A 21,943-nucleotide genomic window follows, 5' to 3' on the forward strand; every position below is an offset into this window, starting at 1 on the left:
ACAGGTCCACTACAACAACTGCAGTCCAGAAAAGCTATAATGCCAACCTATGTAGACTGAATGCATATATACTGTACATGTTCATCACCTGATGAATATAACATTCTGTGTTGTCCTCAATGTGTGATCATAATAATCAAGTATGTTGATTTCATTTCTCTTGACTATCTCAAACACAATATTTTCTCAATGCGGGCACTTTGCCTATTCAGCAGCTACAAATTATTATTATTATTATTATTATTATTAAATGTATTTATACCCCGCCCATCTGGCTGGGTTTCCCCCGCCACTCTGGGCAGCTTCCAACCAATACCAAAATACATTAAAATATCACAGCTTAAAAACTTCCCTAAACAGGGCCTCCTTCAGTTGTCTTCTAAAAGTAAAAAAAAAGAAGTTGCTTATTGCCTTGACATCTGCTGGGAGGGCGTTCCACAGGGCGGGTGCCACTACCGAGAAGGTTCCCTGTAACCTCACTTCTCACAATGAGGGAACCGCCGGAAGGCCCTTGGCGCTGGATCTCAGTGTCCGGGCTGAACGATGGGGGTGGAGATGCTCCTTCAGGTATATAGGACCGAGGCCGTTTAGGGCTTTAAAGGTCAGCACCAACGCTTTGAATTGTGCTCGGAAATGTACTGGGAGCCAGTGTAAGTCTCTTAGGACCAGTGTTATGTGGTCTCGGCGGCCGCTCCCAGTCCCCAGTCTAGCTGCCGCATTCTGGATTAATTGCAGTTTCCGGGTCACCTTCAAAGGTAGCCCCACGTAGAGTGCATTGCAGTAGTCCAAGCGGGAGATAACTACAGCATGCACCACTCTGGCAAGACAGTCTGCGGGCAGGTAGGGTCTCAGCCTGCGTACCAGATGGAGATGGTAGACAGCCGCCCTGGACACAGAATTAACCTGTGCCTCCATGGACAGCTGTAAGTCCAAAATGACTCATGAAATATGAATCCATGAAATCATGGATATGTGAATTAGTCCTTGGGAACATACAGTTTATGGACTTAATATACAAGCACAGCATTAACAGCATGCATGGTCCCAAGTCCGAGAGAAGAAAGATAATTTCTGTAATCAATGTATCCTAAGCTGTTTGAACAATTTACGAGAATGGAATAAAAAAACAAACAAAAACAAAACACTAGTTTAAAGGGAACTCAAATGTCTCCAAATCTAAATGAATAGAAAGATGACACTATTTCTACCCCAACTGCAGGCTTAAGGAGAAAATCTTGACAAACCTGCCTGCAAGTTTATTAAATTGCAGTGCTGTCATCCTATTTTTTAAAATCTTTCTAAAACTCAATATGTTTCATCCATGAATTTTTATCATAACATTTCTGGATAAGATCCTTTGAAAGGGGGATAATAAATTAAATGGGCATTCTTGAACAAGAAATCAAAAATCCCCAATCAAAGAGAGTTGGATTTCGTTAATGCTTTATTATAAAAACCCTGAAATATTAAGTAACAATAATATTATAAACGTTATATTTCTTACTCTTCTATGCAGTGCTTTTCTAAGCACTTGTACTCAAAAATAAGTCATGGGATTAGACTTAATTGCCATATAATGGTTATCAAAGTTACGCTTTGATCAGAAGAGTCCTTCTGATAGCTTTCCATCTTTTCTTCAGAACAATTAATTTCTTATTAAAAATATTATTCAAACTCCCCTTCTTTCAAATGTAACACCATGGTTGCAACAAAACCATGCTTTCCCCCAAACCATCTCTGTTTATGTGGAGATACTTTTATGGCTACATTTGGGAAAGCACAGTTTGGGAAATGCCCCACTTTTTCTATATTAGGGCTATTATAGACAGACCTAAGACCTCGGAGTGCAGAGTTATAAGATTCCTGAGCTGTTGCTTTTCTATTCTGGTTTTCATTTACGCCTGAATAAAAAACCACAACATAGTTATTAGATTTTATCATAACTGTTTCTCAAGTGCTACAGCAGCAACATTCTTAGTACTTGGCCAGTCACCAAGTGTAAAGGATATTTACTTAGAGAATACTATGCCGATAAAGTGAAGTTTAGCTTCACTGAATTTTAACTTCAAAGATATTATAAAACTGACCTGCACAACATAAATTCTTCAGGTTGACTGTGGCCACATTCCAGTCTCTTGCGATCCCATGCGAGAATTCCAAATACCTATTGTTCATGGCCTTTCCCCACATAATTACGTAAACCTCTAAGGCATACCCAAGCCCATAAAAAATGGGGTATGAATGAGAGAATGCCCATATCACTATGTCTGAACTGGTCCTTCCCTCTTATGGAGGGGGCAGCATCACTTTCTCCAGGTTACCTGCATCATTCAAATTGCTTTTCACGTTATGATTGATTGGGCAAAAGATGTGGGTCACAATATTATGATGGAGGATTGGGAAAGGTTGTGGAAGAAGAATATAAAGTTTACGGCGTGTGATGCATTTAGAGAAAATATGATGAAAATGATGTATAGATGGTACCTCACACCGGTAAAACTAGCTAAGATTTATCATAAGTATGATAACAAGTGTTGGAAATGTAAGAATGTAGAAGTAACCTTTTACCATATGTGGTGACAACGACTCATTGATATTGAAAGACAACAGGACTGCTCAAGTTGTCCTGAATATAGATCTGGAGAAATTGAGAGATACATAGCCGCCCCGGCACCTTATTTCTCCTTTCTCCTGTCAAAAAACGCAAGAAGGGCTTTTACACTTGCCAGAAGTGCGGCATTGCCCACGCCTGTGCTGGAGGGGCTTTACAAAAAAATCCCATACGCCCAAAGACTCTGCGTATGCCCTCTAGGGGAAATAGGAAGCCCAGAGCACTTCCTCTTCAGATGCCCCCTCTATGAAGAAGCTCGAAGGGAGATCCTGGATCCCATACTGGTGAAGTTAGCAAGCCTCCCGGAAAAGCAATTATACAACATGCTCCTGCTAGGCAAAGACCAGGAGATAACCAGGGCGGTCACCAGATTCTGTGCCCAACTATGCAGACACAGACTTTCTCCCGAGTCCGTCTGAATTTCCCAACATATGGTACCCGAGCGAGTTAGGCTCAGTTTTCTGCAGCTTCTATTTTAAGGGTTAAACTTTCAGCATTGTATATATAATTAACAATGTATTTTAAATGTTCCACAAAGTGTTATATATACGTTATGCTCCCTGAAACTGTTCTTTCAAAAGGGACTCACAGTATTTTATTTTTATTTGTATCTGTATTTTATATTTTTCTATGAACTGGTCCTCGACCGTAATAATAAATAAACTCTATAAACCATATGTGGTGGACCTGCCCCCAAGTAAAGAACTTCTGGGAAAAGATTTATAATGAAATGAAAAAAAGTGTTGAAAAACACCTTTGTTAAGAAACTAGAAGCTTTTTTTTACTTGGGATAGTTAGAGAGGAATTACATAAAAAAGATATTATGTTTTTTCTGTATGCCACAACAGCAGTGAGAATTTTATTGGCTAAGAATTGGTGGAGTGGAGAGCTACCTACAGTGGATGAATGGCAGATGAAGCTGATAGAATTTATGGAACTGGCTGAACTGACCGGGAGATTTTGTGACTAGAGGGAAGAGTCGGTGGAAAAAAATTGGAAGAAATTTAAAGTTTATTTAAGTAATAATTGCAATATCAGAAATGTTTAAAGTAAGATTTGGAAGTACAGGGAGGTTGTAGAGGAGGATTTGAAGAGGTATTATAGTATATTTAGATTTAGATATTAGTGTTAAATAAGAATTGAATTGTTTGTTAAGTAAACATTAAGAGGATTGAAATGTGTTAGTTAAGGTAAAAATAAGATGATTGAAGTATGTATAGAAATTACTAAGGATGATATACAATGAAAGGCAGTTAGGAGGGACACAAGGAAGTCAACAATGTCAGGACATATGAATGATAAATATGATTGATTTTTCTTTTTGTATTTTTGTGTTTTCTGTGATTTTTTCTTTTTTTGTAATTTTGTATTTTTGTGCGCTATGTGTTTCTCAGTTTTACAAAATCAATAAATATATTTTAAAAAAACAAAAACAAATTGCTTTTCATGTTAACAGGGATGGGATGCAGAAACAGATCTTAAAGACATTAGGAGAAGGAGAAGGGGTCACAGAGAGATGTAGTGGGGAAATAGAAAAAGAGGTAACATAGATGCAAAGAGAGACCTATGGGAGTGAAGAGGGGGGAAGAGTAATAACAGGGGGTCAACAGTGATCTATGGATGCTGAAGCAGAAAGAGAGCTGGTAACAGACCTAGCTCTCGCAAACAGCAGAAAACATGACAAACTAGTGACTGGGCAGTACTACTTCAGACTGCAGGTGAGGGCTTCCATGACTGAATGATTTTCCATGTTTTTAAAAAATCCCTGAATATAGAAAACTATATGTCAGAGGAAACTATATGTCAGAGAAAACTATATGTCAGAGGAAAGGGCCGTAGCCTACCCTTCTCCTTGACATGCGGGTTTCTACATCTGTCACATTTCCTGTTCCATGAAACATTTACCTGAAATGAAGCATTACCATTCAGACAAGGGTTTCCTGCTTTATATGCTGTTCATGAAAACCAGGTCTGAAAGAGGGCAGACAGACAGACAGACAGACAGACAGACAGACAGAGACACAATGCATAGAGAAGTTGTCTTACAAGGCACAGAGAGAAAGGGAAGAGCTATTAAAGAAAGGGGTCCAGATCAAAGACAATGAAGAGAGAGAGACAGAGAGTGTTCCCTATTGGGTGTAGAGAGGAAAATACTTAAGATGAAATGCAGAGAGACCTCTGGGTGAGGAAAGAAAAGGAGGCAGGGATCATTTGGGGGATAAGTGTGAAGATGTGTGGAGTGGGAGGTAAAGTGAAGACATGGGAGGGGTCAATCAGAAATTGAAACTGGAAAAGGGGAGGTATGTAAAAGGTGATAACGGAAACAGGTCAAAGGAGATGCCTATTGCTAAGGAAACAAAAAAAGAGGGGGTATCAATAAGAATACTGAATTATAGAAGTGAGGAGAAGAGCACAGAAGAGTAAACTACTATGTGTAGCGAAGAGAAAAAAAGGAAGAAAGTTTAACAGAAAAGGGGTTTAGAAAGCATTATTATTATTATTATTATTATTATTATTATTATTATTATTATTATTATTATACCCCATCCACTCTGGGAGGCTACATGCAATATGATGTGCGAAAACGAAAGGGTTAAAGAGAGACCATTGAGCTAAATGCTTTCCTCAAGGCTAACAAAGTACAGTCATACCTCAGTTTTAGTACTTTCAGTTTAAGTATTCCGCGGACCCGTCTTTCCATTACTTTCCATTACTTTCAATGGGAAAGTTCACTTCAGGTTAAGTACGCTTCAGGTTAAGTATGGACTTCCAGAACCAATTACACTCATACTTCGGGTTAAGTACGCTTCAGGTTGAGTACTCCGCGGACCCGTCTGGAATGGATTAATCCACTTTCCATTACTTTCAATGGGAAAGATCGCTTCAGGTTAAGAACGCTTCAGTTTAAGTACTCCGCGGACCCATCTGGAACGGATTAATCCACTTTCCATTACTTTCAATGGGAAAGTTCGCTTCAGGTTAAGTACACTTCAGGTTAAGTACAGACTTCCGGAACCAATTGTGTACTTAAATCAAGGTACCACTGTACTACAGTCCTCTTGGACCAATGTCCCCACTGTGGAAGGATGTGTGGATCCAGAATTGGCCTCACTTATGGACTCATTGTTAAAGCCATGTTTATGGAGGACAATCTTACTCAGCTATGAGTGATTGCAGAAGAAGAAGAAGAAGAAGAAGAAGAAGAAGAAGAAGAAGAAGAAGAAGAAGAAGAAGAAGAAGAAGAAGAAGAAGAAGAAGAAGAAGTCAGTCTTCTTGGAATAGTAAAATTGTAAATGTGTCCCTCAAATTTATTTGAGTTGTACACTTGTTATAAATCCACATGCATACAATCAAGTTCATTGTAAATTTGCATCCGAGTGAAGCATGCAAAAATGCTTTGTCCAATTAAATGGACAGCTTACTTGGTTAGTGTGTGGTTCTGATAATGCCAAGGTTGCAGGTTTGATCCCTGTATCATATAGCTGCATATTCCTGCATTGCAGGGGGTTGGGCTAGACAATCCTCAGGATCCCCTCCAACTCTACAATTTTATGATTCTATGATCATGTCTCAGGTTCTCATGTCTCTGAGCAACTCAAATATAGTCATAGCAGATATTCCACTCCATTCTGTTTCATTCATATTTATATTAGAACTAGTCCATTGTGTGTGTGTGTGTGTGTGCGTGTGTGTGTATGAAACTGATTGGTCTGTTAAAATATACATGGTTTCTTTAACCTTCAAATTGTATATAACCTAAAGATCAGCACTCCTTGAAATTATAGCTGTACTCATTCATTGAAAGACACCGTAGTACCACACTAAGATTCTCAGTGTCTCCCAAGCTTAAAAATACCATACTCCTTAACAAAATGTAAAATGTCATAACTCCATTTGTTGGTATAAACTTTGTTCTAATAGTTGTTGATTAAAGCAATTAAAACACATAAAGTGAGAAAACTGAGTTTAGTAACCTCTCAAATTTATTCATGTAAACCAAAATTATTTGATAGCATGCTTTCTATGACAAATTCTCAGTTATTTCCATGCCCCTTTGCTTGGACACATCAACTTATGGCATGATCATGAAGAAGTATTTTAGACTCAGGGTTGATACACTAGCAATAGTTTTAATGAACAAAATTTACTTTCTATGCCAATTTATTTTCCCTTGTGTTGCTGTTTTTGCAGAATCCCTGCCAATAAACTCATGTGCCGTGGCATTAAAGAAATGTGAACCCCAAAAGATTTAAATCAGTCAAAAGAAATTTAAATGGTCCCCTAGGCAACTATTCATGGAATGTTTTTGAGGTACTCATCCAGAGTTGGTACCAAAATCTTGTTCCAGGACTAATGGAAAATCTATGCTCTTAACAAACATCATCTGATCAACCGCTTTTTAGTCTCAGAATTCCAAAAATAACCCTCAGGCTAAACGATGCCAATGATGTTGTTCTGAACTCATGGAAACATTGGGGAAATGACTTTCTCTGAAACAATGGGCAGATAAAATGGCCTAAAATGCCACTAGATGTCACTCTAGGAAGTGAATCAAAAGCATTATACTAGATATACAGATGTGGGTTGTTTCAAATTTGAAACACAAATATTCAAAAATACTGAATATACCATAGCACTGAAATAAAATTAAATATGTGAAATACTAAGAAAATCCAACTCTTGTTCAATTTTCATTCACACCACAACTAGAACTGGTTTTGTTCCTTGACTGGAAACCTATTACATCCTGTTCTTCAAATCTCTTCATTTATCCAACAAAAATCTGAAATCTTTGACCGCGTGAGCAGAACTGAAAGAGACTGCTTTCATAAAGAAAGGTGCGTGAATGAAGTTTATTGCAATTTCACAAATAAAATATACATTGAGATAATGTGCCAAATAATACCCTCAAGTTAATACAGCTTTGAAATGCAGTAATTTGGTATTGGACACCTCCTCCTTTGCCTTGATGTCACTTAAGACAATGCAGAGTGTTTTATTCTCTCATACCACAACTGATTCCTGCAAATTACCAAAGGGTGGAAGTATAACCCGTAATTTGTGCAAATACAGAACACATTCACCAGAGATGCACCACAAAACAAAAAAATGAGTATCCAACAAAATGTGACATCAATCTGGAACACACAAGGAGGCACAGCTGGGTTGTCACCTCAAATTCCAGAAGGAAGAGATCAGAGTACCACATGTTGCCAATGTCAAACGGTAAGAGTCTGAAGTCCCATCGTTTCTTGTAGAAATTCAGTACATCCAGCAAATCATTGGTACTAAATGAGCATGCAGGTACTAAAGGATCTTGTGGGTGTAATCCAGGGGTCAGCAAAGTTTTTGTGGCTTGGGCCGGTTCACGGTCTCGTAGATGCTGTGATGGGCAGGAGTGCACACGCAAATGCTATTTTCAGCGCTCCTTCCAGCGCGAAGGAGGCGTGCACAGCTTCCCATTGGCTGCAGGAGCTTCCTGCAGCCAATGGGAAGCCAGCCAGCATTGCAGAAGGCAGTCCCCGCTCTGCTCCATGCTGGTTTAGCATGGCGCATGGGAGCCGACTGAGTGGGCGGCAGGGTTCCCCGAGAGGGTGGTGGGGGCCCATGGGCTGGTTAAATGACCTCCATGGGCAGTTGTGGCCCATGGGCCTTAGGTTGCCAACCTCTGATCCCCTGGTCAAAGCCTGTCTATAAGCTTTGAAAATTCTTTGAGGACAGGTGAGGTCCCTGCAGAATGGAGGTGGGCAAATGCTTCAAAAAGGGAGAAAAAGAAGATCCAGGTAACTACTGACCCATCAGCTTGACATCAATTCCAGAAAGGTCCTAGAACAGATAATTAAACGGCCAGTCTGTGGGCACTTAGAAAAGAATGCTGTGATTACTAAGTCCCAGCAAATAAGTCATGCCAGACTAATTACATTTCTTCTTTAGATAGAGTTACAAGCTTGGTGGATGAGGGGAATGCTGTGGACATAATGTATCTTGATTTCAATGAGGATTTTGACAATGTGCCCCCATGGTATTCCTGTGGTGAAGCTGGTAAAATGTGGCCTGGATGAGATAATTGTTGGGTAGATATGTAGCTTGTTAACTGACCGAACCCCTAGTCATCTTGCTGAAAATGGAACAAATGTGGTACTGAAGGGTTCTATCTTGGGCCTGTTTTTCTTCAACATCTTTATAAACAACTTAGACAAAAGAATTGAGGGGATGCTCCTCAAATTTGCAGATGACACCAACCTGGGAGAGGTAGCTAACGCCGCAAAAGACAGAATCAGGATTCAAGAGGACTGTAACATATTGCAGAACTGGGCCTGAAGTAACAACATGAATTTCAATAGGGACAAATGTCAGGTTCTGCACTTAGGCGGGAATAACTAGCTGCACAAATATAAGATGGGGGACACCTGGCTTGCCAGTAGAACATATGAAAATGATCTCCGGGTCTTCATAGACCACAAGCTTAACATGAGTTAACAGTGAGCTGCAGCAGAAAAAAACCACCACTGTAATGCTGTTTGAAGCTGCAGCAACAAGCATATAGTATCCCAGTCAAGGGAATTAATAGTACTGTACCACTCTATTTTGCCTTGGTCAAACCACATATGGAGTAGTGTGTCCAGGGGTGGACCTAGACATAGGTTAAAAATGCTATAAATAAGTCAGAAATTAAATCGTTCAAATATCCATCTTCAAATATCTCAAGGGCTGTCACATGGAAGATGGAGCAAGCTTGTTTGCACCTTCTCCATACACAAACCAATGGATTCAAGTTACAATAAAGGAAATTCCTGGTGGTAAGAGATGTTCTACAGTGGAACAGACTGCCTTGGAAGGGCAAGGAAAGACAATTAAGGAAATCTGTCTTTAAACTTTTTTTTAAGGCTGAGTATGAAGGTTTCCTGAAATGAGAAATCCAGATTCAAAGCATGTCCATCAGGGAAAAGAGATCATCATTATTCAAAATGGAAGTAAAGTATCTCCACAGAGAGGAAAGTTTTAAGTAAGAGAGGCAGCTGGAAAAGGTTAACACCAAGTTTTCAAATGGAAATTAGGTTTCATTTTGTATTTGGATTTTTCCACATACAGTAGTCTTAAGTAGGTTTACTACCAAGCAGTTTTCATTCATGGATGTCTTGATGCCTTTATGGTGATCAAGGAAGCCCCTAGGAGAACCCACAGCTGTTTCTGTCAGACTGAACACACATATACAAGAGAGGCATGTAATGATTGCCAATCTACACAGCAAACATCAGGCTACAATATTACAATGAATGAATCAATAAAACATATAGAAGATATTCACTGTGGTTATCGAAACAACCTTGCATATGTTATGAATGTGATATATGAACATTTAAGGCCTGCCTTATGTAGGAAGGACAATTATTAGAAATTGCAGTACTCAAAATTTCAGCTGCCACCCAGCAGCTCTGTGCTGTCATCTTTATTTAAATCAAGTAACCCATTATTTGTTGAAGCATTCCCCACATCAGTTTCTGTGAAGAGGGAAGAGTAATTAAACATTTGCGAAGGCTCCACATGTTTCTGGAGATGTTTGGAAACATACAGAGTGCACATGTTTTTATATCTGCTCTCAAAGGCTGCGGTGTTACAGTTCAACCCAGGACAACATCTAAGCAAAACAAACCCAAGCATAAATCAATATGGCTCCACTGAAGCCAGGGGACGAGATCCTCAGCTTGTGGAGAAGTGTAGGCCCAGTGAGGTCAAAAGGCCTAATTCTTCAGCTGCTGTCACTAACCATGGTGATATATTTGTGAGGAGAGAAGAGGCCATGAAAACATTGCTGCATGACCATTGAACAACATGAGGAAATTGCCTCCAGTGTAGCATGAAATGCACAGGGGGCAAGAAGCCCATAGCCAAGAACAGGAGAATTGCAGGCAACAAGTAACTGCACATTTGTGTGGAGGGAACACCTTGTATGGAAAGAGCTAAGAATGGCTGCAACATAACTCACCTTGAGCTGCTTTCTGCATGTGCCGCTGGTTTATCTCCTCTTTCAAATGATCTGTGTAAGTGACAAAGTACATTTGGTCAATAAAGTAAATAAAATAACTTGACAAACAATCTTCATGCATTTACTCTCCTGCAGAGGGTGATCATTAGTGATCTCCCGAACAGTCGTTCTTTATCTTGTCAATGCCAGTACTATTTAGAATTTTTTTATTGCGTATCTCAAAGCACTGGCTTGGTCATTGGCTCTGAAAATTCAGTCCCAGGATGGCGGCACAGCCACTTTCATGGAACTGCAGCGCCCTGCAACTTTGTAAAGCCAAGCAGCGTGGAAGACAAATGGACTAAGGAACTCATTCATAAAACTAGCAATGGAAAACTGCTATTAGTCATTCACTCAGTCTCATTACCAGCATTTAAGCAAGTTACGCTGAAATACTTGAATGTTCCAAGGGCAATTGTAAATGCCAGATGCAGTATATTTTCTAAAGGTTTCAGTGCTCGATATAGGAATGTATCAATTCCTTCTCAAGCAGCAAGAGTAGATGAAGCCTTCATCTTAGCCAATATCCTGTCACAAGCTGTGCCACCTTGATCAGGAGTCCATTTCCTGGAGTCTTCACATCAAAGTCAGGGCTGGGTTACAGACATAGCTCTTGGACTGGCCTCACAGAGAGATGTTGTTTGTATGAATTGGTACTGTTCATATTGCCCAGCTGCCATGAGGTCCTAGGCAGCCTGCAATGCATCAATGTATGTTTCTCACCTCTGTTTCAACTAATCCTAACTCCTTGGTATAAAGACCTCCTAGAACTGTAGGTTAATTTTCAGTCTGGGCGGGAACAGTTACCATCCAGGTATAGGGTGGTATATAAATTTAGTAATTAATAATAATAATCTTATTCCCTAATGGCCACTGAACAAGTTCAGCCCGTTTTCTCATGCTCTCGCCCTGAACAAAGCATGTACTGTAGTATGAAACTGAGGTCTGTCAAAAAGGGGCAAGATCATTGGGTTGTCAAAGATATACAGTCAAACCCTGGTCAAACTGCAAGAAAAATGGAACTCATTTAGAGGGGAGTAAATCTAAATATTCAGTTAGTCTGCAAGTCTTAAAAACATTAGAATATATATAGAATATATATATATTAGAATATATATATATATATATATATATATATATATATATATATATTAGAATATATATATATTCTTTCAAAGAACTCAGGTATGTTTTGGGGTGCCTTCACTCTAGCACTTTACACCCAATTGTTACTGGATGAAATGGTCATAGCTTGATAGGGGTCAAAACCACATCTTAAGAATTCTATTTTAAATCATTTGTTGTTAGTGCTGGAAGAACCACACTAGTTTCAATTTTCCTGGGGGAAATCCATGATAAATGTGAGAGCACAAAAGATTCCAGGACAGGTTTTAACTACGGCTGCCCTCCTGAAAAGAAATAGTTGGCTAGAATTTATTTTTATTCTATGTATTACATGAGAATGAACATATTTTATAACAATGTGCACAAGGGAACAATTTCAAGAGAATCTATACATAAGCAGGGGTGGAGAAGAGAGGAAGCCCAAATGAGGAGTGGTCTGAAAGACATGGGAACAGGGGATAGCCATAATATTTACACTGTAGGATGTGAGAGGATGATTGAAACTGTATCAATGGGAAATAAATATATTGGTAAGATATAAGTGAGCAAATAATTCCATTAGGGAGAAGGCAACAATTCTGATGATGAAGAGGTAGTTCTGAAGCATGAGAATCATTCTGGACTCACAGTGGTCCATGCGGGTGCATGTGCCGAGGGCAGCTGTCTACCAGCTCCATCTGGTACGCCGGCCGAGACCCTACTTGTCTGCACACTGTCTCACCAGGGTGGTACATGTTCTGGTTACCTCCCAATTAGTCACTTGGGAAGATAGGCGAACTAATATCAGTGTACTGGATGAAGTAAAGTGAAGCAGTGTACAGTGTTGAAGCAATGATTCTTCAACATCAACTTCATTGGACTGGTCATGTTGTGCGGATGCCTGATTATCGTCTTCCAAAGTAACTACTCTATTCGGAACTTAAAAATGGAAAGCGTAATGCTGGTGGTCAATAAGAGAGGTTTAAAGACTGTCTCAAGGCAAATCTTTTATAAAAAATGTAGTATAAACACCGACAACTGGGAAACACTGGCCTGTGAGCACTCCAGTTGGAGAACAGCCTTTACCAAAGGTGTTGTGGACTTTGAAGACACTCAAACTCAGGATGCAAGGGAGAAAGGTGCTAAGAGGAAGGCACACTTGGCAAATCCACACCATGATCAACTCCCGCCCAAGAACCAATGTCCCCACTTTGGAAGGACGTGTGGGTCCAGAATTGAGCTCCACAGTCACTTATGGACTCATTGTTAAAACCGTGTTTATGGAAGACAATCTTACTCAGCTACGAGTGATCGCCAAAGAGAAGAGAGAAGACTTAGACTACTGCATTGAAGGTGACTTGGAAACTACAACTAATCCAGAATGTAGCAGCTAGACTGGTGATTGGGAGTGGCTGCCGAGACCATATAACGTCAGTCCTGAAAGACCTACATTGGCTGCCAGTACATTTCCGAGCACAATTCAAAGTGTTGGAGCTGACCTTTAAAGCCCTAAACAGCTTTGGCCCTGTATACCTAAAGGAGTGTCTCCACCCCCATTGTTCAGCCTGGACAGTGAGATCCAGCTCAGAAAAGCCTTCTAAAAGCCTTCAGGGCTGGCACAGCAAATTACCAAAAATGCTGAAGCAGAGTACATAAGTTAGAATTATATTTAACTTTTGATTTTCTTTCACCAAGTTGCTTGTTTGATGCTTTTGTGTCTCTGATTTACCAGGAAAAACATGTTTGGTTAAGTGCTCCAGACTGGTGAAACACCACATGCCCAGACACTTGTGTAACATCAATAGTCTGTAGAGCAGTGGGAACTTGAGAAATTGGAAAGACTTCATTTCAAGAGGATGTGGGCCACAGACCTGTCATTATAGTGCACCCTCCTATGTTGTCTCTTTAAGCAGATCCCCCTAGTTTGGATGAAAAACTGTTTGTAGGGGGCTGGTGGTACCTACTTATAAAAGAGGATATTCAAATCTTGCTGGATGAGTAGTTTAAACCAAGCAGTCAGGAGGAAAAGGAAAGCATTGTACCTGAAGATAATAGCAGCTTTGATGGTTGGGCTGCAAGACTGATATATGAATGTCTCTTTCTCTGATATTCTTAATATTATGGTATTAAACAAACAGAAACAGATGTTTGACAGAAAGATGTTCGAAAACCCCAAATTCTGACTCATATGCTTTGCTATTTACAGTGCCCACTCAATTAAGAACAAGAGTCAGTTAAATTAAAGCTCAATCTGCATTTAGAACTTTGAAATGTTTAGAAAACAATTGACTTGAGAACATTTTCCAAAAGAATAAACAGAGCTCTTAAAAAACAAACAAACCCTGCTTATGTCTGCTTTCCAATGATTTCACATTTTGTTAACTAGTATGTTGCATGTAATAGCAATCTTATTTTATTCTGAACCATGCTCCCCCCAAAATATTCCTCATACTGTGGTAACTGCATTATGAACTAGCCACATTCATATACATTTATAATAAACACATCATTTAAAAACAACCATAATTATTTGGTAACTTTGGAGGCTTTTTGGATAACAGCACATAATAGACTACGACTGACCTGTCTCTACCAGGATAACTTTTCTTAGGCTATTTAAATTTGTTGTTTATTAAAGGTTCAGCAAAACATTGCTTTGGTGACGATGAGGAAATCATATGTCTTTTTTGATTGATGAGTTTAGTGTTATAATTACTTTGCAATTTGACTGTGCTGGAAACAGATCAGAGATTAAAAATTCTGGACAACATTTAAATGCCTATGAATAATAACAAGGCAGGATTGACTTAATGATTGCTTTGGGACAAACACTTCTCCTGTTCTTGGTTTGGCATTTAGCATCCAACGGGACAAAAATGGAAGGGCTCCCAGCAAACATTTGATGTGGCCCATCACACCCTCACTCCTGTCCTGCTTTTACCCCCTTCTGTCAAGCAAATTGACATGTCTGCATATATGCTATAATCAGTCTTGATTTTGTATGCAGAAATCAACATCTGGAGAATATCAGCTTTATTTTAACAAAGGGAGTATCTAGCACTTAGGGCTTCAAGAAATGATGGATTGTGTTATGGGGGCTGTGATGAAAAGCTTAACCTGCTTTCCTTATAGATTATGAAAAATGTAAGAATTTAATAAGAATAGACAAAGTTTGTTTAATGTTGAAATGTCAACACTTTCAGCTCGTTAACTGTCACAAAATTAGTTCAAGGCTGGGGAATGGACTAAGAGGTTAACAGGGTAGCAGTGCAATAAGGCAAAGGGATGTTCGGTATCTGTTTTATTCCATCACTGTCCTTTCACTGTTCTCTCTTCTGTTGCAAAAGTCACTTTAATTCTCCCCCATAGACCATGAAGGAACTGTACCCAGAAGCAGTTACTAGTTGCAACCTGATGCAGTGAAGAAAACTCAAAGGTTTCTCAAAGCACAGCTAACTGTGAAATGAAGTTGGGCTGCCAGGGTGGAGAATTAGCCTGGAAAACAATGTGGCATTAACAGAAAGGGCCTGAAATCAATACGGATAAATGGAAACATAAGTATGCAGTAAATGTGTTTCTAAATGATTATTGCCAAAGGGGTGAGTGCTAAGCTGTGCCAAGTGGACTCTCAGCTGAGAGAACAGGGAAAGTCCTAGCCAATGGAAAACACTGTTGTTGCTTATTGCTCACACAGAATACCCTGTCTGTGATCAGTTGGCATTTGGTAAATTGCTGCATATGCCTTCTATAGCTTCCCAGCACATGCGACTGTCACCCATTACACGTTACCTACCTGCACAGGCTGTTTATGTACATTTCTACATAGAAACATTCTCACTGAAGACATTTTGCAATATATAAGATGTCCCTAATATGCACAAAGCTGCTTAGTCCTTATGTATTTCTCCACTCCATTTGGCAGAGTTGTGTTGTAGTGTTTTTTTTTACAGAGTGTGCAACTCACTTTTCTTTTCTGCTTTATGTGATAGAAAGGAGCAAGTTTGTTCCCCCACTCTCTCCATCAGAGTCTCTGTTGGCTGCTCTAGAGCAAACGATTTTTCTTTATCCCTCTAACGTTTTACAGTTGTGCTCTTGTGAAGCTCTATTAATTTCAATTATGCAGGTGATACTCCTGGTGGACTGTACTCAATATTTTCCCTTATAACAAGTGCTGACAGAAGCTGTCCATAGATCAGGGTAGATTAATGATCTCTTTAAATATGATGTTGAGCCATTAGGTCAGACTAAAGGTTGCACCTCTGGTCAACTGTGCACATCAAGAATGTAACAAACACTTCTGCCCAACCACAGAGGCTAACCATCATATTTCCCAAGGGCCCAACACTGTTCCTCTATTACATAGCTGCTAGGCATGCAACACAAATCCATGCAATCTTTTCTAGAGGATGAACAGCAAAGTGTGCATCCAGACTATTTTTAGATTGGTATATTTTGTCAAAGGCAGACAGCTATTTAATCAAGTTATACTATGACTGCAGGGCAATTATTTAGTCTGTATAGGCATTTGCAAACATGCTCACACATAGACTCACAGAATTGTAGAGTTGGGAAGGATCTCAAGAGTTGGTCATCTAGTCCAATCCCCTGCAATGCAGGAATCACAGCTAAAGAAGCCCTGACTGATGACCACTCAAGGTTTTTTTTAAGAAAACCTGCAATGAGTATCTACTACTAGGTGAGGCAGGTACCTGAATCAGTGCATGAAGCTCTCATAATCGCAATCCCTTCAGAAGTCAACTGGGAGAATATAGGAGACATGGTTTCTAACAGCACTATCGTGTCTACTCACTTCTGAGTAAGTACTAATGAGCTGAATGTGGCTTATTCCTGGGCAAATTGATACAGAACTGCAGTGGTACCTCGGGTTAAGAACTTAATTCGTTCTGGAGGTCCGTTCTTAACATGAAACTGTTCTTAATCTGAGGTACCACTTTAGCTAATGGGGCCTCCCGCCGCCGCGTGATTTCTGTTCTCATCCTGAAGCAAAGTTCTTAAACAGAGGTACTATTTCTGGGTTAGCAGAGTCTGTAACCTGAAGCGTCTGTAACCCGAAGTACCACTGTATTAAATTAGGCTTCATAGTATTTTGAAAAATTAGGAATGTTTCCTTCCAGCTCCATGTATCAGACGGCTGTCATATTTTGTCTGGATCACACTAAGGTTTCTCCATATTCTTTCCTTCCTTCATAATTCTATTTGTACTCCACTCTTCCACAAAGAGAATCATGCTCAAAGTGGCTTACAACAAAGAAAACAGGAATATATCTCAAAATCAACCACCACAAGAACAATTTCATAGCATTATTAAACAACATAATAGAACATATAACAATTTACAAAAACCACATTTCAGTACTACAGATATAACAAGATTACATTGACATTACCCACAGAATTCTGCACCAGATAAGATTCTGAACCATCTTCAGAGGCAGCCCTACATATAACATGTTGCAGTAATCTAACCTACAGGTTACCAGAACATAGACAACAGAGGTTAGGCTATGCCTGTCCAGAGAGGGGTGCAGCTGGGGCAGTAGCCAAAGCTGATGGAAGGCCACTGAGGCCACCTGAGCCTCAAGCAACAGCAATGGATCCAGGAGGACCCCCAAGCTACGTACCTTCTTCTTTAGAGGGAGTATAACCCCATCAAGAGGGACACAGGGGGTGCTGTGGGTTAAACCACTGAGCCTAGGGCTTGCAGATCAGAAGGTTGGCAGTTTGAATTCCCGAAACGGGGTGAGCTCCTGTTGCTTGGTCCCAGTTCCTGCCAACCTAGCAGTTCGAAAGCACGTCAAAGTGCAAGTAGATAAATAGGTACCGCTACAGCGGGAAGGTAAACAGTGTTTCTGTGTGCTGCTTTGGTCTGCCAGAAGTGGCTTAGTCATGCTGGCCACATGACCAGGAAGCTGTACGCCGGCTCCCTTGACCAATAATGCGAGATGAGCGCTGCAACCCCAGAGTCGGTCACGACTGGACCTAATGGTCAGGGGTCCCTTTACCTTTTAACCCCATCAAGAGCAGGCAATCTCCCATCCATCTGGTCTAGGGAACCATCCACTAACAGTGCCTCAGTCTTATCTGGATTGAGCTTCAGTTTGTTGGCTCTCATCCAGTCCATTACCGAGGCGAGGCAACAAACTCAAAGGCTTATTAGTAACAAAATAAGGAAATGATTCCAGCTCTGTTGTATGTACAGACTTTTTCCTACAAACAAGAGATGGGCTTTGGCATGTTGTACTGCCAGTTCCATAACTTTCTGAAACACAAATATTTACTCAAGGAACAATGAAATATCGTACATTCCTACAGAAATGTACCTTTTGATCCCAATAATGTGAACTGTAGACACATTATTTTGATCCCAATAATGCGAACTGTTTTGAGTGAACCCTGCTCAAAACTGACCTTAGCACTGTGCTAACATTTCTCTCCACAACTAATTATACTTTATGAAGCCTCACCAAACAAGCTGCTAAAAATATTCCCACAGTTGATACCAAATCATTTTTTCCAAAGGAGTCATTCTTCATTTGGAGATAACAGTACCAATAAAATGCTGAATGCTGAATCTCCACATGTTCTGGCAAAAAAAGTAGTTTTGGGGAATTGAGGAATTCACTCAGCATGCAGCTAGCTGTCATTAGGACTGTGATAAATCTGGTGGTTTTGGCCTCAGTTCCTGGATAAAAATACCATCCCAAGGTATGGAAAAGAGATGAAACCAGCAAAATTAGTGTGCAGACTTCTGATGGAAGACACAAGACATGGAATTATGGAAGACACAAGACATGGAATTATTGTGATGATAAAAATAAGGAGGAGGGGGGATGTAGGAGAGTCTGGCCTGTTTCAATGTGAACTTTAGAAGGAAGATTAGCGTGGACACTGATTTAAATTCATGGATCTCTTATGGACTTGCATGTCCTTGATTAAAGGTTCAGGGGTGGGGAGTGATGTTAGCTCACTCCCCACTCCCAAGCTCTTCAACAGGGTGGCAGTGAGAGGAAGAGACTGGGGAGTACCCAAATGAGTGCCTGGCAGAGGCAAATAGACTGTGCATGCTGCTCACCAGCTCTGATCCCTCTCCCCCCTCCATCCCCACTGTCTCTCTGTTGCATGGTTTGGGGGGGGGGGAGAGTGAGCCCATGCAGAGATATGGACTGTGTGCACATAAACATGCTTGCACACTCTCCAGCTCCTCTAACCCTCTCATCCACTGTAGCTCTGTTGCCAGCCATGGCAAGGGCTCAAGGCAAGGCATGGCATGGCATGGCAGGGAAGGGAAGGGGACACCAGAGGTCTAATCAGTTCTGGGTAGGTCTAACTGATGTTCCCAAGTTGCCCATCTTTGGGCTCTCTGCATATCCCAACCTTATGCATGTTTACTTGAAGTAAATCCTATTAAACCAATGGCATGGGTGGCCTCATATCTGTTTCTATGGATAGGAACGTTACTGGGAATAACATTTTCTCTGCTATGCTTTTTGTGACTGCAATGGGGACCTCCACAGTGGCAGAGCTCCCCACTTGCCAGAAGAGCTCAGCAGAGGACAGCGGATGGGGATGACCGCCCAGTCCTAAGATCTTTGAGCAGCCCGGGGGGAGGGGGAGGATTGCAGCCTTCATGTGCATAGGATACAGCCTAAGACAACCAATCCACTCTCTTAACCTCAGCCATGACCCCCAGCAATATGGGATGCACAATGTTACTCCTCAACCTTTCAAGATTGTTGCGAAGATCAAGTAACATATTGCGAAGTGCTTTGGAAACTCTAACATTCTATATCGACGTGTTTGTGGAATGCTCTCTCCAGGGTGGTTTGTCTGACATCTACTGTGAGGTCATTTCAGTGCCATGTGCAGATCTCTTTTATTTCCCCAGACTATTGTATGTTTATTGTATGCCTAATTGTAAGCCATCCTGTACATACATATCACCTACATATACGTATCTTTTACTTTTAAAAAGCTTTTAAAATACAAAACCTCTGGCTTTGTATCACAACAGACAGGAGATAATGGAAACCAGAGATATTGCTTCATATGTTCGGGGGGGGGGGGGAAAGAGCTGTATTCAGCTAATGTTTACCCAGAGCCTATGTCTACTGAACTTACTGAACCTAAGTTAATCCTGATGTGCTGCAAAATCCATTAAGACCAAAGGACAGTGGTGTCTTTGCACCCACAAAGGCATGGCCACCATGCTTAGAATGTCAATGGAAAGATAGTAAACCTTTTCCTTTCCAGAACCTTGCTCGTCTGTGCACTGGTGAGGCCAGGTTGCACAAAAGACAGGAGGTTTCTTCTTCAGCCTATATAGCACCATTTCTTCTTCTTCTTCTTCTTCTTCTTCTTCTTCTTCTTCTTCTTCTTCTTCTTCTTCTTCTTCTTCTTCTTCTTCTTCTTCTTCTTCTTCTTCTTCTTCTTCTTCTCCAAATCCTGGCCTTGTCTTGGGAGGCAAGACAGCACCACCATAGACTTGTCTTAGCAGTCAGCTAAATGAAAAGAGGAGCATGGCACACTAAGCCGTAGAGTGACCTGCTGCGTCAAAACAAGTTGGCAGCAATGCCAGCTCACTGTTAAAATGGACAAAGTGTGGAGGAAGGGAAGAATGTAATGATAGAGTGGCTGATCCAAAACATAAGGCTCAAGACGGAGGCTGTCCACTTGTGCAGAGCACCAAATACCTCTACAATAAACAAAGTAAGATTTCGGTATGTGGTGGGGGTGGGAATGCTGCACCACAGAGCCTTACAAAGGCCTGGAGAGTGGTGCTCTTTCTGACCCCACTTGGGAAGCAACTACAATGGCAGGGCCACACTGCACTCCGCTAATTCCACAACACAAATATTTATGGGTACAAGGCATTCAATCCTAGTTAAGGGACCAATACACTTTCTACCTCCTTTTTTAAAAATAATAATAATAATGGTCCACAGGCAACACACACACACACACACACACACACACGGTCATGTCTAAATGTTTTCACTTTTACTTCCCTGTGATAAGCCCAAGTTAGGTGATGGCTGTTATCTGCATTCCCTACCAGTTTTTCTAGCCAAGCTTCAGAACTGAGCTTTAGATGGAGAAGAACCAGCCACTGAACTGCTTAAAGAACACAGCTTGCCCAGCCCAGCAGAATCTATTATTGACTTTGACACAGTGCATTTTGGCCCCTCCAGCACGGTGTAGAAAGAAATAGTATGGTCCAAATTACTAGCAACTTTTAGGTCCAACATTGATGCAGGCAAGTGGGTGGGACAATAGATCCTTCAGTTTCTTTTCAGCTTTACATATCTATGATTCTGCATGGGCCCTAATAAATTAGAAGCATGTCAAAAAATTTTTTCAAGTGAGAGAGACAGCATCTGGACATTGTCCCTTAGTTGTTTATCACATCTGTTTGTCCTTGTATTAAATATAGAATTGGCCCATTACCATAGTTTAAAAACAAAAAAACAAAAACCACAATGCCATATGGCTAAGGGTTCACTGTCCTTTAAGCCAATTATATATTCATGCTGATGCTGCAGGCTAGTCTTAATGGCTCCAGATGAATCAAGATACGATTGATTTCTGTTTGCATTTTTATTATTTGATTATTTCTAAAGAACGGTAGAAAAACAAAGGTGCTTCCTCTACAACTCTGAGCACAAAAAAATGCATTATATGCTGCAGAGTAGAAAGAAACTTTACTTCAAGCCAGCACACCAGCTTAAAGTCTACTCTCCACACAATGCTTAAGTGTGCACCTAAAAATGTAATGTATGTTGGCAGAGCCAATGTGTTTTTAATCACATTGTGTGTCCATACATACATACATACACTTAGTAGAGATCTAGGATTAGTTATATCTATTCTGTGTATGTGATGAACCTGGGTTTGCTTCTATCTGCAAGGACAGAAACCAGAATGAAGGTCTCCTGCCTCCTCTCGTACTCAACAGTATCTGTGATGGATAATTTTATGGACCACAATGAAACACCTAAAGTGATTATTATGATACATTTTTGTCTAATGTCTGAACTTTCCCGCTTTCCCTATATACTTAAATCTTTGTCAAGTACACTATAATGGTTACTTATATGAAGTGGTATGTTTTGGATGAAAGTTGCTATTTCAAATATTGGGCCATATCCACTCTACTTTGGGCGTTCTAATGAGAAGTGTTCAAC

The 21,943-nt window shown here is 40.4% G+C and overlaps 1 protein-coding gene across 1 annotated transcript in view; it reads right to left on the bottom strand.

Annotated features, from left to right (window-relative positions):
- Positions 1-21,943, bottom strand: part of KIF6 (kinesin family member 6) — a 165,120-nt gene that overhangs the window by 25,228 nt on the left and 117,949 nt on the right. The window contains exon 16 of the mRNA XM_035108133.2: positions 10,599-10,649. Coding sequence (XP_034964024.1) covers positions 10,599-10,649 — 51 coding nt within the window. The remainder of the gene's footprint in view (positions 1-10,598; positions 10,650-21,943) is intronic.

The sequence above is a fragment of the Zootoca vivipara genome, chromosome 3, assembly GCF_963506605.1.
Source record: "Zootoca vivipara chromosome 3, rZooViv1.1, whole genome shotgun sequence".
Taxonomy (NCBI): domain Eukaryota; kingdom Metazoa; phylum Chordata; class Lepidosauria; order Squamata; family Lacertidae; genus Zootoca; species Zootoca vivipara.